This window comes from Anas platyrhynchos, chromosome 3 (genome assembly GCF_047663525.1).
Source record: "Anas platyrhynchos isolate ZD024472 breed Pekin duck chromosome 3, IASCAAS_PekinDuck_T2T, whole genome shotgun sequence".
Classification (NCBI taxonomy): Eukaryota; Metazoa; Chordata; class Aves; order Anseriformes; family Anatidae; genus Anas; species Anas platyrhynchos.
In genome coordinates, this window is record NC_092589.1 from 57741290 (window position 1) to 57764373 (window position 23084).

The 23084-nt window shown below is 39.0% G+C and overlaps 1 protein-coding gene across 4 annotated transcripts in view; it reads right to left on the reverse strand.

Annotated features, from left to right (window-relative positions):
• Window positions 1-1194: 1194 nt before the first annotated feature.
• PHACTR2 (phosphatase and actin regulator 2) overlaps window positions 1195-23084 on the reverse strand; it is a 136425-nt gene continuing 114535 nt past the window's right edge. For all 4 annotated transcript variants that reach the window (XM_027454416.3, XM_072035957.1, XM_013106831.5 and 1 more), the window contains 6 exons: window positions 22262-22418; window positions 19709-19764; window positions 13895-13956; window positions 12640-12777; window positions 10313-10389; window positions 1195-6456 (listed from right to left, as the gene is read on the reverse strand). In XM_027454416.3, coding sequence (XP_027310217.2) covers window positions 6441-6456; window positions 10313-10389; window positions 12640-12777; window positions 13895-13956; window positions 19709-19764; window positions 22262-22418 — 506 coding nt within the window. In that variant the 3' untranslated portion in view covers window positions 1195-6440. The remainder of the gene's footprint in view (window positions 6457-10312; window positions 10390-12639; window positions 12778-13894; window positions 13957-19708; window positions 19765-22261; window positions 22419-23084) is intronic.

Sequence of the window (23084 nt, forward strand, 5' to 3'; positions counted from 1 at the left end):
CTACCACACAGACAAAACCCCAAGAAGCAGCTACGATTTGTAGCATTTCCAGTTATTTACATTCACAAATATCCACACACCTGTCTAAAACGCAGTATCAGACCAGCCACTTCTTTAGAATTACCATATTCAATCACTTTAAGTCATAGAGCTAAAATACAAGTAAATGCATTAATTTTATAATTCTTATTTAAAACACCCTCTGCATAAGCTGAAAAGTTTGGGGGTATTGATTCTCCATAGCCTCCCATCTTCTGAAAGTCATTGAACATGTGGAAAGTACATTGCAAAAGGCCAGGTACATTTTTTATAGTCATCAATAACTATCCAGCGTGATGAGCAGTGGGGAATGAAGCCAGGAATTTTGTTTGCTTTATTTTACTTGTAAATGGGAGCACCTGGTGAAACTCAAGCAAATTACTTTGAGCACAGTTTGTTTCTATTTTTATTCACATTAATAAAAACATTAAAGAACTGGCCCGATGCCTGTTGGTAGGTGACACTCTCCATTACATGCTGCAAAATATTAGTCCTGATGACTTCCCATGAAAAGGCAGTACGATCAAAATTTCATCTCAGGCAATTGTAGCCACAATCCTCCTCACAGTAAATTCAGCATGTAAGAACCTCCTGGCTTTTGGAAGGTAAGAACCTTCCAAAGACCCTGCTGGAGCTGAGCCACCAGCACCTGCAGTGGATGGGTCACCCAGCCCTTGGGCATCACCTCTCAGAGGTGCCCTCGCAGGCTGGAGTGAGAATCGAGGGATCAAGGGTGCTCAGTACTGAGCAGTGCCCTGGGCCTGGCCATCAGCTGCAGCTCTGCCACAGAAAACGGAGGTTCTTGAAAGCTCTTTTTTTGAGGTAAGTGTGGGTCTATGAAACATGGCATATTAATACTGCTATACAGAGTAAAGCAGTTGGATGTGATGGTCTTTGTAGGTCCTTTCCAACTGACCTATTCTATTCTATTCTATTCTATTCTATTCTATTCTATTCTATTCTATTCTATTCTATTCTATTCTATTCTATTCTATTCTATTCTATACTTCTCTTCAAGCAATTGCTCTATAAAAAAATGGAAAGGGACATAAACTTGAGCCACCTCCACACCCTTCCCACCCCAAATCATCCAGATGCCTGTTGAGACAATCCATTGACGTCTTTTAGTTTTGTTTAAAATCATAACAGCTAAAATAATTGTCCAAAACACAGTATTTCTTTAATTCCAAAATTTATACAAGTTTACAAATCAATATACCACCACACAAAGTAGTGAAAGGAAGAGAAGATATGTTTAGAAACATTTTACTATAACAATGCTCAAATATGGTTAAATTTGACATAGTATTGCAAGGCTTTTTATATAAAGAATTAATGATTGAACAAGGAGATACAGAGAATACCATTAATTTCTTTGTTCCTATCCAATGCAATATTTAGCTTCTAGAAAACAATGAAATATTGGTGAAATGGCATATCTAGTTCGTATGAGCTCTATTTCCATTAAAATCCTGAAACAAGATGGGAACACTGACAAAATGAAACAAGACCTCATTAATCATTAAAGTTAATAAATAGAAATCTGTCAAAACATTACAGTGAAATGTTTTTACTCTGTTCCTCCCTTTTTCTATATAGATACACTTCCATATTTTTTCCAGGTGCCTGTTAAATAGAAACTTTGATGTGTTCTGGGGAATTTACTTTTCTTTTTATTTGACCCTTGAAATATTTTAGTATCAACCTAATAAAAACTTTCAGAATTGCTTTTATTTTTGTTGTCTATCAAAAGCTAGGTCCCAGCAGTGAATATTGCACTGAGCTTTGTACAATAAAAATACAGATAGCAACAATAACAGAGTTAAATGTGAGAGCTCCTAAAGGCAGGAGGCAAGTTTATTCTGTTTTTCACCCTGAGTACATCTTTATTTTAGTTCACAGCAGCGGCACAGGTCTTAACTCCATGAGATACAAATAAAAAATGATGATGTGAAAGCAGTAAATGTCACAGTCCTGGTAGACCTGGCAACTTAATGCAAATGTAGGCTTTGAGCTTGGTTTATGTTACAATGAAAGCATTAGCACGCACGTGAGGAGAAGGGCTCTCATCCCTACTTTGGACTCCAGCAGTGCTCAGCTGCTGGGGGTCCTGGGGGCTGTGGGCACCCAGGCTGCCACATCCCAGCCTGGCCTGATTAGACATGATGTTTTAATCATCTGTTCTGTTATGATACAAAACTGGGGCTCAGGCCATATTTATAACCAGGCAGAGAGCTGCCCAAAGTACCGCCCTGCAGCAAGGAGCAGGCAGAGCCGTAGGCAAATGATAAATCCAGCAAACAAATGCAGCCTTGCAGACTGGCAAATGGCTGTGAATACATTCAGTGATTTGGAAGAGACACAGCTCCTGGTCCTACATCATTTCAAACCACGGCTTGAAATGGTTTTTAGCATAAATAATCACTGGCATTTAGCTTTTTTTTTTTTTTTTTTTTTTTTCCTACTTGTTGACTCTGCACATTTATCACATTCCGAGGAACTTCAAATACTCTGTTTTTCATTTGAAATAATAGATTTCAATTATAAGGACTAAATATAAGGACTTTCATACTACCTGAAAGCAGACGGGCATCCTAGAATCATTTCAACTGGTTTTGTGAAGAACAAATTAGGATTCGCCTAAGTATCCATTCCCCTACACCTACAGCTGCAATGCACGATCACGCCAATAAACATGACCCAGGTGTTGGTTCAGAAACCACAATTTCAGGCCACTCGTTTTCTCTTGTGTGGGTGTAGACATCTGAGTTCATATCTGACTTTGTGGAACATAAGTATGTGCATAAGATTTCTCACAGGTTTTGGATGACATTTAAAGGAACCGTCCAACCTCGTAAAAATTAACATGTTGATCTCTTTTAGCCAGCTCAATGGTACTACTTGTTGCATGAGAAGTGCTGTTTTTTTCTTTGCCCTTTCTACGTCTTCTGATTTTTTTCCACAAGGATTGCTCACTCAGGAGTTTCTCGGAACTTGTCCTGATTTTTCCCTGCTGACAGGCGTGCAGCATCATGGAGAGTTAGTTACATTACATGTTCTTTCCAACAGGCTGTTGTAGCAACTTGAAGATGTTTAAAATCATCAATTCAGAGGACCAGAAGATATAGCAGAAGCTCTGCTTTAGGTAGATCAATAAGGTAAAGCAAACTTCATAATGCTTCATAGTGACATACCAAAATCTTACTTTTTATTGCACGGGTAACATTTTACATCTGTTGCTGTCCTGCCAGTTGATATTTAGAATACAAAAATAATATGTACAATTCTAAGCCTGTGCATGAGTACAATACACAATGGATAGTTTATAGTTCTGATTCTGCATATATACTACATTTTTTACAAAGGTCCCAATAAAGGCAACTCTTTTTGTCCAGTTACATACATGTACATTTGCTTAAGTAATTGGCTGAACCATGGGCCAAAGAATGCATCTGATTATTTATCATGGAAGTATTAAGAAATTACATGAGAAATAAAGGATAACTCAGCATCTCCAGCCAGGCTAGTACCCTGCCGGTAGCAATGGCTTGTAGTGAATACTTTGTTGTTGTTGTTTTAATAAAAAAAAAAGAAACCAGGAGGAGGATAGCCTAAGTGATGCCTCACCTATGTATCCTCATGCCTTATGGCAAAACACAGCTTGAGAAAGCCTGTGACAGAAGTTGTATCCTCATCGCTGTGTCTTAGTTCTGAAATGAGAAGGCGGCATGTTTCTTGCTGTCCATGTTCCTGGTTTGGTGTGGAGGAATGTCTTCTTGCAGTGTCACTTGGTTCACTTCATCCTAGTAGCCTAACAAATGTTAGTTCACTGTTGTATGCACTGCTCCTTGCATACCCTGGCATGTCAGTGAAGTAGCTACCTTTTGTCAAGCTGATATGGTCTGACCTGACCTTGGCCAAAGCGATTGGTCTGTGCCCCAGCTATCTTTCTGCCTTGTGTATCTTGGCTTCTTCCAAATGTTTGAAAGTGATTAAGGCAGCACTGATGTCTACTTAATTGTTCCAACTTGTTTTCTTTGAAGTATTGTGTTTTATACTTAAAAGTCAACATAGTAGACCTTTATAGGATTTTGGACACACACTTCCAAATTTGGCAACAAAAAAAAGAAGCCTTAGGCAGGAGAATTATTTATTAAGTGCTAGTGTAAGCTTTTAAGTTTGGTCTTCAAATTCTAAAAATAAGAATAAGGATTCTACCAGAATTGCTGACAAACCTTCACTCTAATGCCCTGATCATTTCTGTATAATTTAGTGCCAAAGAATACATTTTCACTGCTTCCTTGATGTCAAAGTGGTGTTTCTATATTTATAAAATGATGGGACACGCAGAAGCTGAACTCTTTTCTGCAAATGGAATCCTAATGCCTCTCATTGATTCCATTAAAAAAGGAAGGTGCTCATCCCTCTTCTTTGCTACAAGCATGTAGATGGCTATTTTATTTGGTTATTGATATTTTTGGGTTGTACGTCATTGGATTTTTACTAAGATGGAAGCAATTCTAATAGTTATATAAATCTGTTGTGTTTTTTTAAAGGTTTGTCAAATCATTTAAAAATAATGGGATGCCAGCTGTTGGAAAGCACTCTCCTGTTACTTCAAGTGCTCTTTACTAAAATAATCCACCACATTTATGCAAACCTGATCTTGCTGTAAATATCAGGAAAGAGGGAGATCTAATTAAAGCAACTAAATTGCCTTCCTGCCTTTAGGCTGACATCTAAAACAACAAAACCGCCAATTCTATAACGTAAAAACATTCCACAAGAATCTACTGCAGGTTCTGAGGTAAGAATCACATCTACACAGACCTTTTATTGCCTGAAAAAGAAATACTTACACTTCATAATTAAAAAACTAAACAGGGCACATAAAAGACAAAAATAAATTGTAATATGTACACGCATTAGAAAGGATAAATAGCATATATACTGTAATACTGCATTAAATGTATGCATATGTGAATTCCAGGAACCCTCCCCCCCCAAATGTTGTGTACATTAATTCAAAGGATAAATAAGTGCTAATATATGACAGAGAATTCCTTAGTGTAAACAATGCCACAGGCTTTTAATAGGCTTTTGTGCCAACTTACAAAAAGCATGTATTGCCTTTCACACTCCATACCACTTAATTTGAATAGCACTGTCTTCACATACACAATTTCAAGATAGTATAAAAAATTATGGGTCTAGGAAGCATTCTTCACACTGAGCAACAACAGGCTGCAGACGCTCTAAGGATTTTCGGTTAGCTTTCACGAGACCGCGGGCTGAAGACACAGATTCCCCCCCGAGTCCTTCCTAAAAGCAGTGCAAAGGTTCTTACATGTAAAACATCACATCAGCAACCACTGCTCAAACCTGCCAGTAAGGACTTCTGTGCCCCGTTCCAATTCTAAGTTCAGACTCACGCTAGCGTGATGTTGAAGCTGCCACTACTGCCTGCCATAGGTGCAGAAGATAGCGATCCCTCTGGCTTGAATGACAAATGACAGGTGGAAAGGAGTGTTTCTAAACACGAATCGCTTCATTGCATTCATAGTGTCGCGTGTCCTTTGTCCTTCGAATCCTGTTTACGCATTTCCGAGGATCCAGAGCACATCAACATTAAAAAATGAAAAATATATGACTTGTTCTGTATGAACATTCAATGTATTTTCTTGAAGCATGCTCATCAGGATTTTAAAAAAGACATCTGAGTTATAATAGGACTAATTTCTGGCAACTGTATTTACTGGCACCAGAGAAAATTACAGTTCTTCACTAAAGTACTGATGACATGAGGACTTGTGGCTTTCTGTCTTTCTCAGACAGGCTGTGGCCACTAAAAACTACATGCACAGCTGCTCATACTCTCCTTTTTCTTTTTTTTTTCTTTTAAATGATTCCTCCCGCTGGCCAAGTGCATCCCTATGCAGTGCCACCCACCCCGCTGCTTTCTGCTGACTGACAAGGGAAGTCTCTCCCCCCGCTCTCCCAGTCCTTTTCACACTCCCCCCTGAGTTACCCTCAGTCACAATGCCACAAGCTCTGATGAGTTCTTGGCCGCAGGCTCTCAAGCGATTGTCTTCTGCTCTTCCTGACTTGTCAAGCTCCGAGGAAAAAGGCCATCAATGTCTCTCTGTGGGGTGGCCACAGGACCATGCTCTGTCTTAGCATCAAGATGTATCTTTGTTAAAACAAACACTTCATATGGGTTCTGCTCCTAGTCAAATCATTTGTTCATTGATAAAGACAAGGGCCATATCCTTCATTAACCTCAGGGCAAGCTGCAAGAGATGCTCACACTCAGTCAAGTTCCAGTGCAATCTTGGGTCTTCAGGACGCAATGATTTCCCCAAAGAAAATTGTTACATGAAACATGGGATGTGGTCGAACAATTATGGACGATGAAACCTGAAATGATAAACCATTCAGAATTATATTTCTGCAGCCGACACAGGGCTATGGTGAGGCTCAGGAACTGGAGTATGTCTGTCTATATCATACTCCAGGCTGCACCTCAAGTACTTCAGTTTTGGGCCCGTCACTACAAGAAGGATATCGAGGACTTGGAGTGTGTCCAGAGAAGGACAACAAAACTGGTGAGGGGTCTGGACCACAAGTCCTGTGAGGAGCGGCTGAAGGAACTGGGGGTGTTTAGTCTGGAGAAGAGGAGGCTCAGAGAAGAGCTGACTACACTCTACAACTTCCTGAAGGGAGGTTGTGACGAGGAGGGGGTCAGCCTCTTCTCTCAGATAACTAATGATAGGACTAGAGGGAATGGCCACAAGTTGCACCAGGAAAGGTTTAGTTTGGATATCAGGAAAAGCTTTTTCTCTCAGAGTGGTCAGGCACTGAAACAGCCTGCCCAGGGAGGTGGTGGGGTCACCATCCCTCGTGGTGTTCAAGAAGCATCTGGATGAGGTGCTACAAGATATGATTTAGTAGCTTAGTGGTTAGTATTGGTGATAGGAAGACACTTGGACTAGATGATCTTGTAGGTCTTTTCCAACCTTGTGTTTCTGTGATTCACCTGTTACCATGGTCCCTAGCACAGCTTTGCTTGTGTTAACCACCGCTCTTCCAGACGCTGCCTCGGCATGGCGGGATGAGCGCAGGCCAAGGGGCAGACTGGACATTGGAGGACACCACGACAACTTGCCTGGTGGTGGTGGGGAAGAGGTTAGCCCCAGGAATTCAAGCCATGCCCAACCTGCTGGCCTTAGGGCTGGAGAAGAGCTTCCAGTCCGCTTTGTCTACCAGCACAGCCTGAGTCACGTTGCACGTACTATTTGGAGATACTGTCAGTAAACCAGAAAAGCCTTGCTGAGCCATAAAACTTAACTTTTAGTATTTCAATCCTTCTGCCAAATAAGGCTAACAAAATATTTTTTTTATTATTTATTTATTTATTTATTTTTAAGGAAGAAACAGATTTTATAGCACTGCAGATGCTTTCTTCCTATTTTTGCCAGCTGTGGCAGATAAAGACCCAAACATACCTTGCTGTTTTTTTTAAGAGTTTTAGGTAAGGCCTGTACATCACTCCAGATTATCTGTATGAAGGACAGAGAGACGTGGGTTGCACAAAGGGTGTCACCAATCTTTTCTAGAATACGTTGGGAGCCTACTTGAAAGGTTTATGAAAGTTTTTAACATGTTTTCTCCTAATAGATCCAGAAAAAAGAAAACAAGCCCCACATGATCTCAGCGATGTGGTACAGCACAATACAGAGATGCAGTTTCCAAATACAGGAGATGCACACAAAAGCTGACATTCACAAGGATGCAGCTCATCTGCTACGTGAGGGTACAGTGCATTGCAAAAAAGACTCAGGGTTTTTGTATTTGTGTAGAACAACAATATATTGGACTATATATAGTATTTCCATTAGAAGCATTTTATAAGCATCTGCTAATGTCCTCTTCCCAAACTTTTGTTTATTCCTGTATTTTTAGAAACTCAGTTTCTTGGATTGTGTTACAAAATAACAGAAGGAATCAATCTAAATTACTAGTAGAAAAACCATTCCACTGACAGTCATTACAGTAAATCATGAAAAACGAAAAACAGTGGCTTTTCTTTCCCAAGTTTAACATCAAATTTGAACAATTCAAAGATACTGTGAATAGTGACTATAATAATAGAGCTTCTTATACCAATTAATTAATTGTATGTTGTAAGACATTTTTGTTTAATAAGAAGCTTTATTTTTGTCTCATTCTATCACAGAACTTCACAAATAAACATTTGTTAACCTGCTGCACATGCAAGGTTGCATTATCTCAGTCATCATCCTTCAAAACACTTTTTTTTTTTTTAAAAAAAAAAGACTGACTTCTTCTCTGGCTGGAGACTTTTGCCTACAGTTTTCATAAACAAATCACTTTATTGTTGCATCAATCCAAATATAATTGTGAACTACATAATTTTTAATGAGAGGTCCAGGAGGAAACTGAACCTCTATATGTTCAAAACTGCAACTGACTTAAAACATCTGCATTAATTTAACTACCTTAATGGGCTTTTCCTAGTGTGACTCTATTTAGAGTTTTATACAGTGGCTCCACAACACATCCAGTGAAAATAAAGGGTAGGGAGGGAGCAAGGAGAATGTGATCTCCCTCAGGCTGAAATTCCTCCAGGACCCTACAGATTCATTGCCTGTATTTATCACAATCTGGCCATGCCTATTTTTGACTCTATTTTTCATGGCCCTCCTCAAAAAAAGTTTTCACTTAAAAAAAATCCCTGAGATTTTTGGTTCAGCTTTCAAGAATACAACTGTAACCAGTCTCAACTGTTTTCAATTCTAGTGAAAAAGTATCTGATTCTTTTTGTGTGACTCATGCATATCCACACTTATGCTCCTATACTGCAGTGCAACTCAGAAAATCAAACAACTTCAGCAAGAGGTTGCACTTCATCTCTCTCAGCACACAGAAAGAATTCTATTCCTGCTCATTTTCCTTTTCTCACTTGTGAAGTCTATTTTTTTTTTAATTACTACTGCTATAGTTCTGAAGAAGATACAATTCCTACTACCTGAAAAGATAATGACCCCCAGAAGCCAAATGAGAATATAGAAATCCATATCTGAAAAGGACATTTTCTAATTGTCAGAATGTGACACTTCATTAAAACCCTGCCTCTTTTTTCATCTCCTGGCTTAGTTTTGCTCTCTGTGAAAGTGGTTTATTTTTTGAAAATTATTTTTTTCATATTATATCTACATGGAAGTGTGTATATATTATTACTTAAAAAAAATGTTTTGGTGAAAAAAGATCAGTAAAGTTGTGAAACCAAGCTCTAAATTAGGAAATGCCAGAAATCACCAAACACCCATTTCTCGTTGTGAATTTTAATTTTGATATTCTCTTTAATTACAGGATTCACACTCACCTCCTAGTATTTTAAATTTGTCTGAAATAGTGAGACCTAGTCTAGGCCAGCTGTATCTGCTAACTCTTTGTGAAAGTGAAGATGGTAATACTATGTTTGCAATGTTGGTTGATCCTAACAGCAAGTTCTGCTTGCTGGTGTCAGTTTTCAACCTTTATAATTTCAAAAGATATGAACAGATGCCATGGAGACGGCAGGAAGCACCTCTCTCCTCCCAGGAATAACTGCCAGTTTTGAAGTCCTACTAAAAACTATGGACACTTAAGAGCTCTTTAAACAATAATGCTTCAAACAACATCTTGGTGTTATCTAAGACACAGAATGAAACAAGTCCTGATTAAAATATTACAAGCAACAAACAAAGAAAATTAGAGTCTGCCTTGTTTCACAGAAATTGCTGTCAGGAGTCTACATGACTCATAGGAAGCTCCCCATAATATTTTAGACTTCTCTGAAGTTCAACACATCATCTAGTTTTCACTTACCAAACATATCTGCAAGAATGCATACTTCCATCACCAGGACAGTACTTCTGGAAGACTCTTTTTTGTGCTTGAGTATTGATAAACTCATCTGGGAGAAAAGCTGAGTCCTTTCAATCTATTATTGTGTAGGTTTCCCAATCTTTCTCCATTTAGCAACTAATCCACTGCTGTTACCTTCACTGCCCTACCAACTTCAGGGACTGCATCAGCAATACTGAGCATCCCACCAGAAACAGCGGTGGAATTCAGCTGGAAAATTCAAGGGGACTCATGGCAGGAATGTGTTGATGGAACTAGTTATGAGACAACAGCGGAGGACCTGTAGAAAGGCAGATGGCAGCTGTCATCTCTCCCACTTACGCAAAAAGATGGATTCACCCACCTGGTAAATTGCCGACTTTCCTCATGTACTTCCATTTCTGTGCTTTTAAATTCATTCAGTTCTTTCCTTATTGCTGCCTGTTAAACAATAAATATATATTCAACCATAAGAAACATGAATTGTAAGGAAAGTACGGAGTCTGAGAGGAAGCTAGCCCTACTCTGGTAGCTCTCACACCTTTCTGATCATAAACATGAATGACTTCTTTCCACTTACAATTATGTGTAGCAGTACCTTACAAAGAAAACCAAAGCATCAAACAACGACAAAGAAAGACAAAATCTACTGCAGTGGGCAAGCCAACCTCTCACTGCAATATGGCACTTGGCACAGATGAAAAAAAGGAGAAGGGACTCTGTTACCTTAACAGTCACCTGTTGAGTATGCACCTGCAAGGGGACTGAATCTCCATGCAAAGCTCCAGAGGAGCCAATGAGTCATAGTTCCTGCATGACAATTGTACAAACAGCAGGATCCTTGTATCTCCCACTGGAGACAGGACTTCAGGGATGCAAGATGAATAGCACTTTTTAAGTGGGAATTGGCTACTTGGCTTGATTAATTCTATGAAAAACTGCATGAAATATTTGGACATTTCAGGCTTGTGTTTTCAGTTGGCAAATACTAAAGAACAGCAGAAATTTAGTGTGCTTTACAAATGCCAGTTCTTGTTGCTTACATTAGAAGAATAATAAGCAATTTACTTCATTAGGTAATACATATAATTTCTGAAAAATTCTAATGTATATTAGGAAGGTCTTTGTTTCTATGACAAATGATTTCCTACCTTCACTGCTAAATGAAATGCCAGTTTATTTTTGCTCCCTCTTTTCTTTCTCCATTTTAAATAAAAACAGTATCATTTCATTAATCCCTAAGAAATCTCATCTGGCATGCAAGCCTTTCAATGCAGAACAGACACAGAGTATGATAAAATTACAGCATCACCAGACTGGGGTCTCATAAATGAGAAATTTCATTTTAAGCAGGGTATGGTTCTGTTTAGCCACAGCAGCATGCTTACACGAGGCTGCTGCAATAACTAGGAAAGAGAGCGTCATTTCTGAGCACCAAATCAGCAGCAAAACCACCAGAGCTCCAGTTCCATAATATTGTTACAGTACTATCTTCTGCTCCCACTGGAATTAGAAAAATGAATTCCTTGGGAGAAAAGGGCAAAGGAGTTTCCAGGCAACCCAAGGTCTTTGCCTTTCTGCTGAGGCCAATGAGCACGGGGATCAGAAGCAGCCATGGACATCTGTTCCTTACAAAATGAACTGAGATTAAAACCCGTCACCCTAGAGTAGACAGGAAACTCCCCTGCTTGTTCTAGTGAAGCTACCCAGGTTTTCTGGGAAGGTGGACCTCAGTTAAAGTGGAGGTGCTGGGTGCTCTAACCTCCCACAGAGTATATAAGGACTACAGAGAGCTCAGTACCTCCCAGAACCAACATCTTGAAACATCTTTACATACATTTGTAATGTCTCCACCTTGACTTGCTATGAGATTCTCCCTTGAATATCAGATGAGCTGTCATTAACGCTAAAATACAAGCTGAAATAAAATCAGTGCCTCACAGTCCTCATCTAAAAGACAAGGGATTCTTGCACACGGAACTTCTCATACCAAGCACATGTCATAGGATTTCCATAAAAGTTGTTTCAAATCCAGTACTAAAAGGGTCAGAACTTTTTGAAATGTAAATCTAACATATAAAACTTCCCTTTTATGAAGTGGTGTAGGAGGAAAATGGATAAATATTTTATGGCAATCTTTGACTGATTTATCCTTTAAAAGGGGAATCATAACATAATTTGTCCCATTCCTTGTAGTTAGGCAGAGAAACTATTAACTGCAGTATGTTTGGAGCAAACTTTCCAAGGACTGCTGCCTACATAGAATTATCTAAGTTTGATAGTTATGGCCAAGAATGCTTAGAACGAAGGAACAGCTTCTACCTTTTACACTTGAATGGATGGCAATAACAGCTCTTGGTGATATTGATGCAGGCTTCTGCATGCAGAAACTCTGCCTGAACTCCAACGATCATGGCTATCTTTGCCAACAGCACGTACTTGGCTTAGCAAGGCGTTAAAAGTGCAAGAAATTCTGGCCTGCTCTGTTGTAAAAATGCTGGCAAACACACCCTTAACGGGCACCTGAGTGAGTTTTCTTAGCTGCAAGCAGTAAATGCACAGCACCATGTCAATTTTACTGCCTCCAGCAGATGCCACACATGATGTTTGCACCAAGAAATCGCAGATCAGAGGAACCAACCAAAAATGAAAGATGCAAGAATTTAACTATAATCTAAATCTGCCCCTTGCCTTGTCTGCGGGAGTTAACCTGGCCCAAGGCTTGTCAGCACGACGATCATAATCTGGAGAATCTGTGACCTCCACGTACTCATTAAACCGCAGGATTCGCCTTGCTTGAAGTTCGGCCACTGTAGGCCTCAGGCTGAGCTGTAAGCGGGAGACAGAAAATAGTACACTTAATAAGACATAATAAAATAAAAGCCGAGGGTATGATGTAATCTCTAGAGAACTTTAATGATGTTTCTAAATAGGGTCACTTTCAGGTGTCTAAAAAAAGGCACCACCCTGGGAGCACTGCATGGGAATGGGGGAGCAACATAACCTAATTTCTTCGATTATAAAAATAGTCTTTGTCAGACAGGTCACAGAGAATCTTGACAGTTATCCCTGGAATATTAATTGTGACTTTGCAACTGGCACTCTGTTTACCCCACTAGATGATAGGTCTGTATTAACAATTACACTCTCTGCTATGTTCAACTATAATACAGAAAATAAGCCTGATGTGGAGGGACCTGCCTAACTAAAAAATAAAATAACATCTGGTGGTCAGGCATTCTATTTTAGTCATTACGATGCCCAGCCACAGGGTTCCAGTCACCTCAAACAACATTCATTTTAATCAGCTAAAGACAATCACATTAAGGAAAAAAATACTGTAACTATTTTTGCAGAGAAGGACAGACAAAGGAGACATTCAAAAACCTTTCCCATCCTCTCCCACAATGACACCCCCATGCTAGAATAGCACATCACTGTTTTGTTTTGTTTATTTATTTATTATTTTTATTTTGCAGGGACAATGAGCACAATCCCATCTGGAGCAGGCAAGCCTGCTGATGTGGCCAGGAGAAGGGTGAAGGAATGGGCACACACTGCTTTGCTGCCCTCTCTGCTGCCCAAGGGAAGAGTGGATCTATAGGTGTGGCTGCCCTTGAACGTATGTGACAGCGGTGGTCATGCTCAGAGGAAACTCCCAGATCATTTCTTCCCCCTGCTTACATGGACAAATATTAAGCATGGGCAGACTGTATGCTTTTTTTTTTTTTGAAGTAGAGGAAACTGGAAGGAATGGGGTTTCTCCCTAGAAGGATATGGCTGGTACTGCCTTTTAAACAGATTTCTAATATGGGGACCTGACTAATGCATATTTGCATTAATGTATCTACACTGGATTTTTGAATCTTACAAAAAAATAATCCTATGCGCACCAATACACAATACAAAACAAAACAAAACAAACAAACAAAAAACACATCATCACCTTTCTACTGAGTCTACGTTTTATTTCTCTTTTGGCTTCCTGTTCCTCTTCTTCATTCTTCTCTGTTTTTGGAAGAGATAAAAAGCAGTGAATATTTACGTATTATAACTTCACATACTTAATTCTCTTGGTTTAAAGCTTCAGGACTTCAAATCTTGGCTCATGTTTGCTCATATTTTGGGGTGATTCTACACGTATACTCTGCTTTTTGATTTTGTGAGCTCTCTTTTGTTTTCCCTATCCTCAGTCTCCCCCATTTCTGTAGACACCTTGAGTCACCATGATGGGTCGGGAACATAGCAAAGAGAAGGCTTCTGTGTAACAGCAAGAGAGAGGAACTCTGAAAGAGCTGTCTAATGTTTCAATTACTCATCCTAGTATTAAAATCACTATTGCTTTTACTTCCAACATGCCATCTCTTGACTAAGAGTCTAATTATCCATAAGGGTCAAAGAAAAAACTTTGCTCTGAGTATCTGAATCAGCCAAGTGTCCTCTACTGCTACAGAAGGGAATGAAGCAACGACAATTCTTTTTACTGCCAGCTGTTAGTGCAAATTGCTTTTGTTACTTTAACATTTTTTTTCTGACTTTATAATGAATGTATATGATTCATTACTTGGATATTCTTGGTTAAGGACCACTAGCTAAACCAAATGCAATGTGTAACTTCCGTGCCCTGAATGGGTACAACAGAAAATTGCACATGTATTTTCTCAATGTACTTGGGAACAAAACTGAAATGTGCTATTAATAAATTTCTGAGCAAACCAAAATTGATTTCTTGAGTGCCACTGACAAGAACACTTACAAGGGCACACTTGTATGGACTCAGCATTTTTTTAATTTGATGTGTGTTCTGAAGAATATTATCTACTTTATTGATCCACCTCATAGTTACATGCAAGCTTAACTTTGATGTGGCTGAAATATACCACCTAGAAATATTTTCAGAAATCAGATCCTGTTTTATTCAAGGTTGGTAGTTGTAGATTCCAAGCTGCAGTTCAAGGCTAACTATAAAGCTCATTTGTCTATTGTGGATGTAGCCAACCTGCATAGGCGAAAAGGCACTTTTAACTTCCAGTGTTGTTCAACACTCTGTCTGCTATAGCCAGCCTGTGGTGTTACTACAGGCAACCTAGCTGGAAAAAGGTTCCATGTTATGGCTGGTACACTGGAGGTGACACTGTGACACGTCACCTAACAGCACTTGCACATTTCATTGCTGACTCAAAGGCTCTCATGTAAGAATAATACAGTGGAAAGAAGGACAAGTGACTTAAAAAAAAAAAAAAAAAGACAGTAAGAAGAACCAGCCCAAGAACTGTTCTGGGAGAAGATCCCAACACCAACCCCAGATTTCTATTAGCAAGATGCAATTGCAAGGGCTTGCAGCCAGAATTAGGTTGGATCTATTGTTGATGGCGCTTTTATTATACTGAAATGTGAACATAATTCATGGTCTATTAATAGCTTTTCTCTTAAATCATGAAGAAATGGATCTGTAAGGATCTGTAACTGAGTAAACTGAAAAAATTGAGAGTTAAAGATAAATTTACTTAAACTTTATTATTATTACTACTGACATACCTAGTAATAAATAAGTTGTGTATATTTAAGGATTTGACTTTAGATAAGAACTCTTTTTATGACATCTTCACCTAACAAAATCAAAAGCTCTCTAGCTTTTTTAGGACAGGTAAGTCATCTGTAGGGTTTTGTTTAAGCAACTCAATGCACAGTACTTAAGCACAAATTATTAATTTGGGGTTCCATTTACCTGGAATTTGTTTGACATACAAATTTTTGCCACTTCAGGAACTGAGTCACTTCAGTATTACCTCATAGAAATTCTCCAGTAGCAAAAAAGATGCAACTGGATAATGCACATCAGTGGATATACACACACAGTTACATATTCAAATTGACTTACTTCTAGAAAGAAAACTCAAGAGCTGAAGTAAAGGGACTGAACTCTGGTGGCTGCTGTTTATATTCTGAATGTGCTGTTAGGCCAAAGGCCGCTAGTTCCTGGCACTGACCACTCTCCCTCGTACCTGAAGCACTTACTGCATCTCTCCAGACTGCTGAGCACAACAGAAACAGTGCCCTGACACAAATTCTTACTAAGAATAACACCTATAATGCATTTTTTTTGGTCTTTTAAAGTTTTGAAAGTTGCCACAGTGATTTAAGAAGATGCACTGAGCTAAAAATAATGGGCCTTGTGCTCCTTCTCCTTCAGGTGTCATGGACAATCCCACCCAGAGGCTGTTCCAGCTGCAGGTATGAACTGACTGACTTGCCCAAACAGAAACACATTAACACACTGAAACACATTTCTGACTGCATTCCACCTTAAAAGCAGATCTGATCTGTAGGATGTGGAGAAGGAAAACATAAACAGTGTGTTCCCAGCTCCAAGTCCCCTCCTCAGACTGCCGCAGAGCCGCACTGGCAAAGGACCAGCTGAGCAATTGCCCTTTGCTTGCAGCACTCTCTGGTCAGGTCCCAGCAAGCTGTGGCTTTCCTCTTTCCCTGACTGCAGCTCCTGGGAGGCACAGCAGCACACAGGTCAAATGGGCACTTGACTCCCAGCTGAAACCATTTTATTTAGTATCACGGTCTCCGGTTAAAAAGCCCAATGGTGAAAGTAGAGCAAACAGCTTCCCTGGCTTCTGTATGTTATCGCTTCTGCAACATCTACCCCATTAAATCCTGTCAACTTCTGTTTCTGCAGGACATCTGCTTCACAGCAGAAGGGGAGAAGAGAAGAGAGGATTTGCTCTGCCCGAGGACTGTTCTGCTCTTGACCAGAAAGCACTCCAGGAGCATGAAACTGAACTTTCCATTGTGTCCCTGTGGGGATTAGCTATGTTTAGACTTCTCTGTGGGCTTGCTGAGGAAAGAAAAAGAAAAGACAAACAAAGCGCCTCCCTCTTGGAATGCTGTGGAACACAGAAAGCGGCTTCTCTTTCCTGGTTTTACAAGAAAAGACAATCATTAATATTCCCTAACTAGCACCAAGGGCTAAACACTGCTTTCTCAAAGCCAGTACTGGCAAGTGTGCAGGTGCACCGGACAAAAAGTTCACTATCCTTTACAGATACAGAAAAAAATACAATTATCTTAATCTAAAATTCCTGGAAGAATAAAGGTTTTTTTTTTTTTTTTTTTTTTTTTTTTTTTTTTTTTTTTGCAATAATACAATGCTATAAATACTACCAGCTCAGAGCCAGTACACAAGAAACCTGTCTGTACTAAAACCACAAGGCTTTATCTATTCCTTTGAGTGGACTCTTGAGCTATCATAACTCTGTTTTAGTGTGGGAAGACTCAAAAGTTCAGATAGTTTTATCCAAGTTGTTTTTACACAAAGCAGCCTGCAATGTTTTGCAGTTTTACTCAGTTACAGGATTTTCAGCAACTGGTTTATCTGGTAATATTATCAAAACAAATCTTGCAACACAGATTTCCTCATTTTAAATGGAAATACAGAAAACATTCAGACTTTTTCTGAACCTCTTGAAAGATTTGGGCTGAACTTAATCCTGAAATAAACATTTGGACCTTTACCACTTAATGTAACCTCAAAGTCTGATAAATATTACTCAAAACAATACTTTTCCTTGGTTGCAGTTTACATACAAGCAATAATTTTCCCCACGCAATACTTAAAAAGGAGGAAGGAAGCTTTATGAAAGGAATCCCAACTTATTCACAAAAGTTGCCTACAACAACAAAGGCATTTAAGAGATGTAAACATTTCTGAATGATCCACAGGAAGGGAATGCCATAATTTTGATAAATGATATGCAGGTTTTAGAGCTGAGAGAAAACTTGCACACTTGAAGGGCTCTGAGTCAGACTGTCATCACAAACACTGTCTTTTCTTGTGTTTACTTTGCTTTTTAGAGATTAACTTGAAATATTTTATATCTCTGTGATGAGCAAAAAGCAGTTGTGTATTCTACATCTGCTTGTCAGTGATTCTGCTTTTATTTATTTATTTTCCACTTATACGTCTGTGTTTCAGCACTTATTTTTGCTCTCCCTTGCACCGTTAAGCCAGACACAGGGAAGCAGCAGGGAAGGATGGCTGGCTACAGAGGAGCAGTGAAGAGGTATTGAGTGCAAAGCATGGTTTGCTGCCAAAAACATCAAGTAAACAAGCTGAAACAGGAGTGGAAATCTATTAACTGCTTTCCAGTCTTGAGCTACTTATTGCAAAATCAGTGACCAGAATAAACAGTGGCAAAGGCGATACTAAATACACTATAAATGTGTTGGTAGATCAGTTATCTAGAGATTAGCTAGACAGAGAGCATAAGAAGCCCAGCTGCTGTTCCCACCTCAGTGTCCATATCCTGCATCACCAAAGATGTTTTGGAATTACCTTTCTCACCTAGTTCAGCGTGAGCTGCTTGTCATGTAAAATACTTCTGTGTTTCCCATTTTATCTTTATTATGACTATGCAATGTACAGGTTAAGAAATTATGCCCTTAGAAAGCTCATTCACATTATGGATTGGACAGGAGTCCCTTGAACTTGTGCACCATAATGCAGAAACAGTAGCTTACCCTTTTCAATAAGACATGACACTATTTGACTTTGAAGAGCTTGCACAGCAGCAAAAGGATTTTATTAGCGTAGATAGTTGCCCTAAAGCCAGTAATTCTTATTCCTCCTTGATCTGCTGGCCTGAGCAGGTGACAGTGATCAGTCCATGGACTTTGTCAGGAAAACAGCCTATTAGCTTTTCTTGCCTTGGCATGCTGTGTGACAGGGTTACACAGACAAACTACATCGTTTTTGAAAAATTGTTGGAAACAACTGCATTATAACTGCTCTTTCAGCTACATCAAGTATAGAAATTTATATATATATATATATATATATATATATACACACACAGAATAGATGAGTTCTGAGATTTGTTGCTATGTGTGAAACGCTTCCAAGTGCATTTTCTTCCTTGTAAATGTTTGTATTGTTTATTTCTTCATCAACTACTAGCCACTCCTGCAGAAAGAATATAGGGCTAGCTGGAGCTGGGCATGGCAATTGTTACAGTGCATGATTAGATAATATCTATATTATAAAAAGATTCATAAAGACAAAGAATGTGTGTTCTAAAGAGTTTACCAGCCTAAAAACAAAAACAGCATAACTAAATTGGAAAGTAGGTATAGAATGTAAACATCTAGTTTTCCAAAGATCTACCCCTATTTGAATCATAGACTTAAATTTTTCTACAGGGATACTGAAGAATGATTAAATCATCAGAAAGATATTCAGTAGGAATGTATTATCCAAGTTTCAATACACAAGACAAATAAATACATTTATTTCAGAAATGGATGTAAGGACCAACATGCTGAAGCAGTTGGCATATGCCTGTCCCCTTTCCTCTGAATACTTCACCTTTTTTCTTAGTTCACTTTCCAAACTCTGTCCTTGTATCCCACCTCCAACTCCTACTGATATTCCCTCTTCCTTCTCAGAAAAAATAGGTGGAAGTTTAACCAGCCTTAAACTACTTCTAAGGGGTATCTAATTCATTTCTGGGCTTTGGGACTGGTTTCAAGAAGTGGGATTGTGACAAGAAAAATGCAGCATCTTGAATATATGCAATTTTCACAGCTACAGGTTAGCATATAAGTCTAGTGTTAACTTGTGATTTTAAAGAACATAATTACTCTCCAATTATGGATCTAACACTAGAGTAAAAAGGACCAGGCCACCATATGAATCCAAAATATGCTGTGTTCACTTTCTAAGTATTAACTTAAACCTGAATAAAATACTTACGCTTTAGGATATTTCTTTGCTCTAGCTCTTCAGTTGTAGGCCTCTGGCTAAGTCTCCTGTAATAACAAAGTAAGTTACTGATTTTAAACCAGATCTAAATAACACCTGATGATTTGTAATGCAGCTTAAAAGATGTCTCACATAGTCATTCTTATAAAGCTATTCATTTCCAGTTGAGGTATTCAACCACAGACAATTTCCACGTGTAGTTATAATACCTGGGCATGTAACCTCACTACTGACTGGGCATTTCTTTTAACATATATATTCTCACCACTTGAACACATAAGTGATACTTGCACAATATTACAGAAATTGTACCAGCAAATTTAAATTCCTCATTTAGAGGTATAATTTTATGAAAGAGTTCATAAACTTTTTTTGTCCCCAGGCATCACAATTATGATAAGCTGTGCAAGCATAAGATTATTCTCAGGTGTTTTAAATGCAAATCGTGTGTGTTTTGTTTTGTTTTGTTTTTTTTAACAAAACATAAGTGGAGCATTCCTCATCAATTTGCAAGCACATTGAAATTGTGGAGTTTCCATCAACCCTTGATTTTATTTAGTTACTTATATATAAAAATGACCATTTAAGAAATATCTGAGATGTTCATTTTCTGGTCCATATAGTACAGAACGTGGTGGGTGTTGTCTTTGTGTTTAATAAACAAGTTCACATGTTTGCTTGAGAAAAGGAGCAAGAAAAATTTCAGCAGTAAAACTGATGTTGCAAATGTCTTAACAGTTGGAAATCCCCTCTGCCCAGCAATCCTCCTAGCTCACTACAGACCATTTGTGGCCTCATGAAAGCCACCTGATTCCAACAACCCTTAGCATTTCTGTGACACCTGGAGACAAAGAGGATGGTGTGGAGTGTGCTTGTGGCCATCAAATGGGACTGGAGAGCTGAGTTTTGATTTAAATAGGGACTTTCTGGTAAGGAATGTAGAAAAAACGCTGTTATGAAGAGACTGGTTTCCAGTTACACTTTGGGGGGGATCATTTCTGGTAATGAACTGCTTTAGCATCAGACCTTCTATTTTTTTTTTAACAGCTCCAGGTCTCATTATGTACAAAATCTCCATTGTGTTCATGTGATTTTCGGATTGTGAGGAGGTTTGAAAGGAGTGACCAAGCCCATGCTGCAGGAAGTTCCTGACCCAGCACTCACTGGGCTGTAGGAACAGGACTTCCACTGCCTTCAGACACTTTTCCACCAGATCTCTGCTCTTAGGTGCTGACCACGACATTGGGAATTTTAAAAGAAGATGCCATAAACTCAGTTGTGATTTCAAACCTCTCAGCACAGGTATTGCACCTGGCATTGTACCAGGCACCATAAGCTTTGCACATCTATTTTATGACTGTGTGGTGAGGGTGCCAGCCTGGCAGAACTGGCAATGCCAGGCAGGAGAGCTGAGGGCAGGAATCAAAGAGCAGCTTGTTCACTGTAAGCCCCAGGGGGAATACAGATAGGCAGGATGTGATTACCAGAGCTGGAATTTGGTTAGGAAAGCACAGATAACAACCAGGCTTCTTTATTAGCAGGAGAAAAATGACCTTTGGGCTCTACAAAAAAGATGTATGCCTCTCACAGTTAGGGAATGAAATAAATTATTTAGCTAGCCACGCAATTCACAGAGCACCTCAGCACATGTGCTAAGTGCTGGGGCTGGGCTGCTGGGCTTCTGTACTGGAGTAGCACTGGCTGCACTGCCCAGTATCTGGAAATCTAACAAACACAGGACATCCTCCAAGCCTGCCTGAGCTACGTTGCTGAGCACAAGAGAAACAACGACAGGCCTGGGAAAATTCAGATGTATTGTAGTCTGTTCTCAGAGACTGTAAAAAAACAAAATTAACACTTTGGATGATTTTTTTTAAGGTTTGTAAAAATAAAAGTTAAAACCTTTTTTTTTTTTTATTTACTTGAAAAAATTTTTAATGCAATGTTCTCAAGTTCAGGAGCAGAAAGTAATGTATGTCCCACAGCAGTTAGGAGCATGAGAAAGACATGCTCAGAGGTGAGCACACTACTGATCTGCAGTCGGTCTCCATTTATTTCTTTTGTTGGAACCAGTACATGAATAATTAATCGTTTAGAGAACAGGAGAAGGGTGGGAAGGAACATAAGGGAAGAACATGCACAGGCATACTTTGTGTGTCTGAAACTACAACTCTGACTGAGAGGGGGACACGTAAGTTCAAGTCCTTGTTAACCAGCATGAGGAAACGCTTGAGCCATGGCACCGATTGTTCTGGAGTTATTTTTATTCCTATATAAAACAAACAAACAAACAAAAACAAACAAAAAACAAACAAACAAACTCAGCCCCTGAAGCTCTAGGTTTGTCTCCTGCAGAACAAAAATCTAAGATGGACATTTTAAAGTTTTGTGAGAAATTAAAATACAATTTTAATTTCTCCAGACAGTTTTACCATGAAGATCCTGCACTGCATATTGGGCTGAACTTAAAATATGAACCCAATGTTATTCACCATCTTCCTCCACCTCCACCCAGTAAAAACACATTTACACTGCAACTAATACCTCACTAGCTTTGTTCCAATCTGATGTCTGATTTCCTGCCTCTCCTCTTCAGATGTGCACTGCAAGATGTTTTTGTCTTCTAATTCTTTCTTAGATGGTCTGTTGCCAAGTTTGATAGCAAGAGTATCCCTACGACGAATTTTACTTGCCAAAGAGCCTGAGGAAAGGAAGAGGAGGGTAAATTTAGTTCATTCATGCTTAGGTTACAAACACAAACTCTGAGTAAGGACTTTAATACCTCCCCAAAGCAGCCTTGTTCCAACATGCAGGAGAAGAATTTTAATTAACATCAAAGGGGAAATAGTTTCAACTCAGCTCACAACAATAAAAAGTTGGAAGACTTGCATGAAAAAGCTAACAGCCTAAATGACAGAGGAGCTTTACAAGGACAAATTTACATTTATGTGTCTTTGAAGTCTGATACATTACAGGTTGATTTATTTATCTACTTAGTACTGTTAGCAAAATGCTGCTTTTTTCTTAATCTTTAAATGAAAATGAGAACAAAGTCTTGTTCTCTCATCTTTCTCATTCTTTTCTTTTTAGTCCCAATGTAATGCTACTTATTTCTTGTATATTGCTTTCATCTTTAAATTGTTAAAAAAAATAATAGTTGAATAAAATGAAAAACTCTCTGAGAACTTGTAAAGTATTCTAGGCAGGATGCCCCAGGCACTGAAGCAATCTCTTCATCCGTAAAGTAGATACAGGAGGGACAACAGACACACCATCTTGCCTGTGTTAGTGTCAGCCAGCTGTGGAACAACTTCCCTTGTCTCTTGTTATTCTGACCGAGAGGGCTACCTATGTCCTATGATGACAG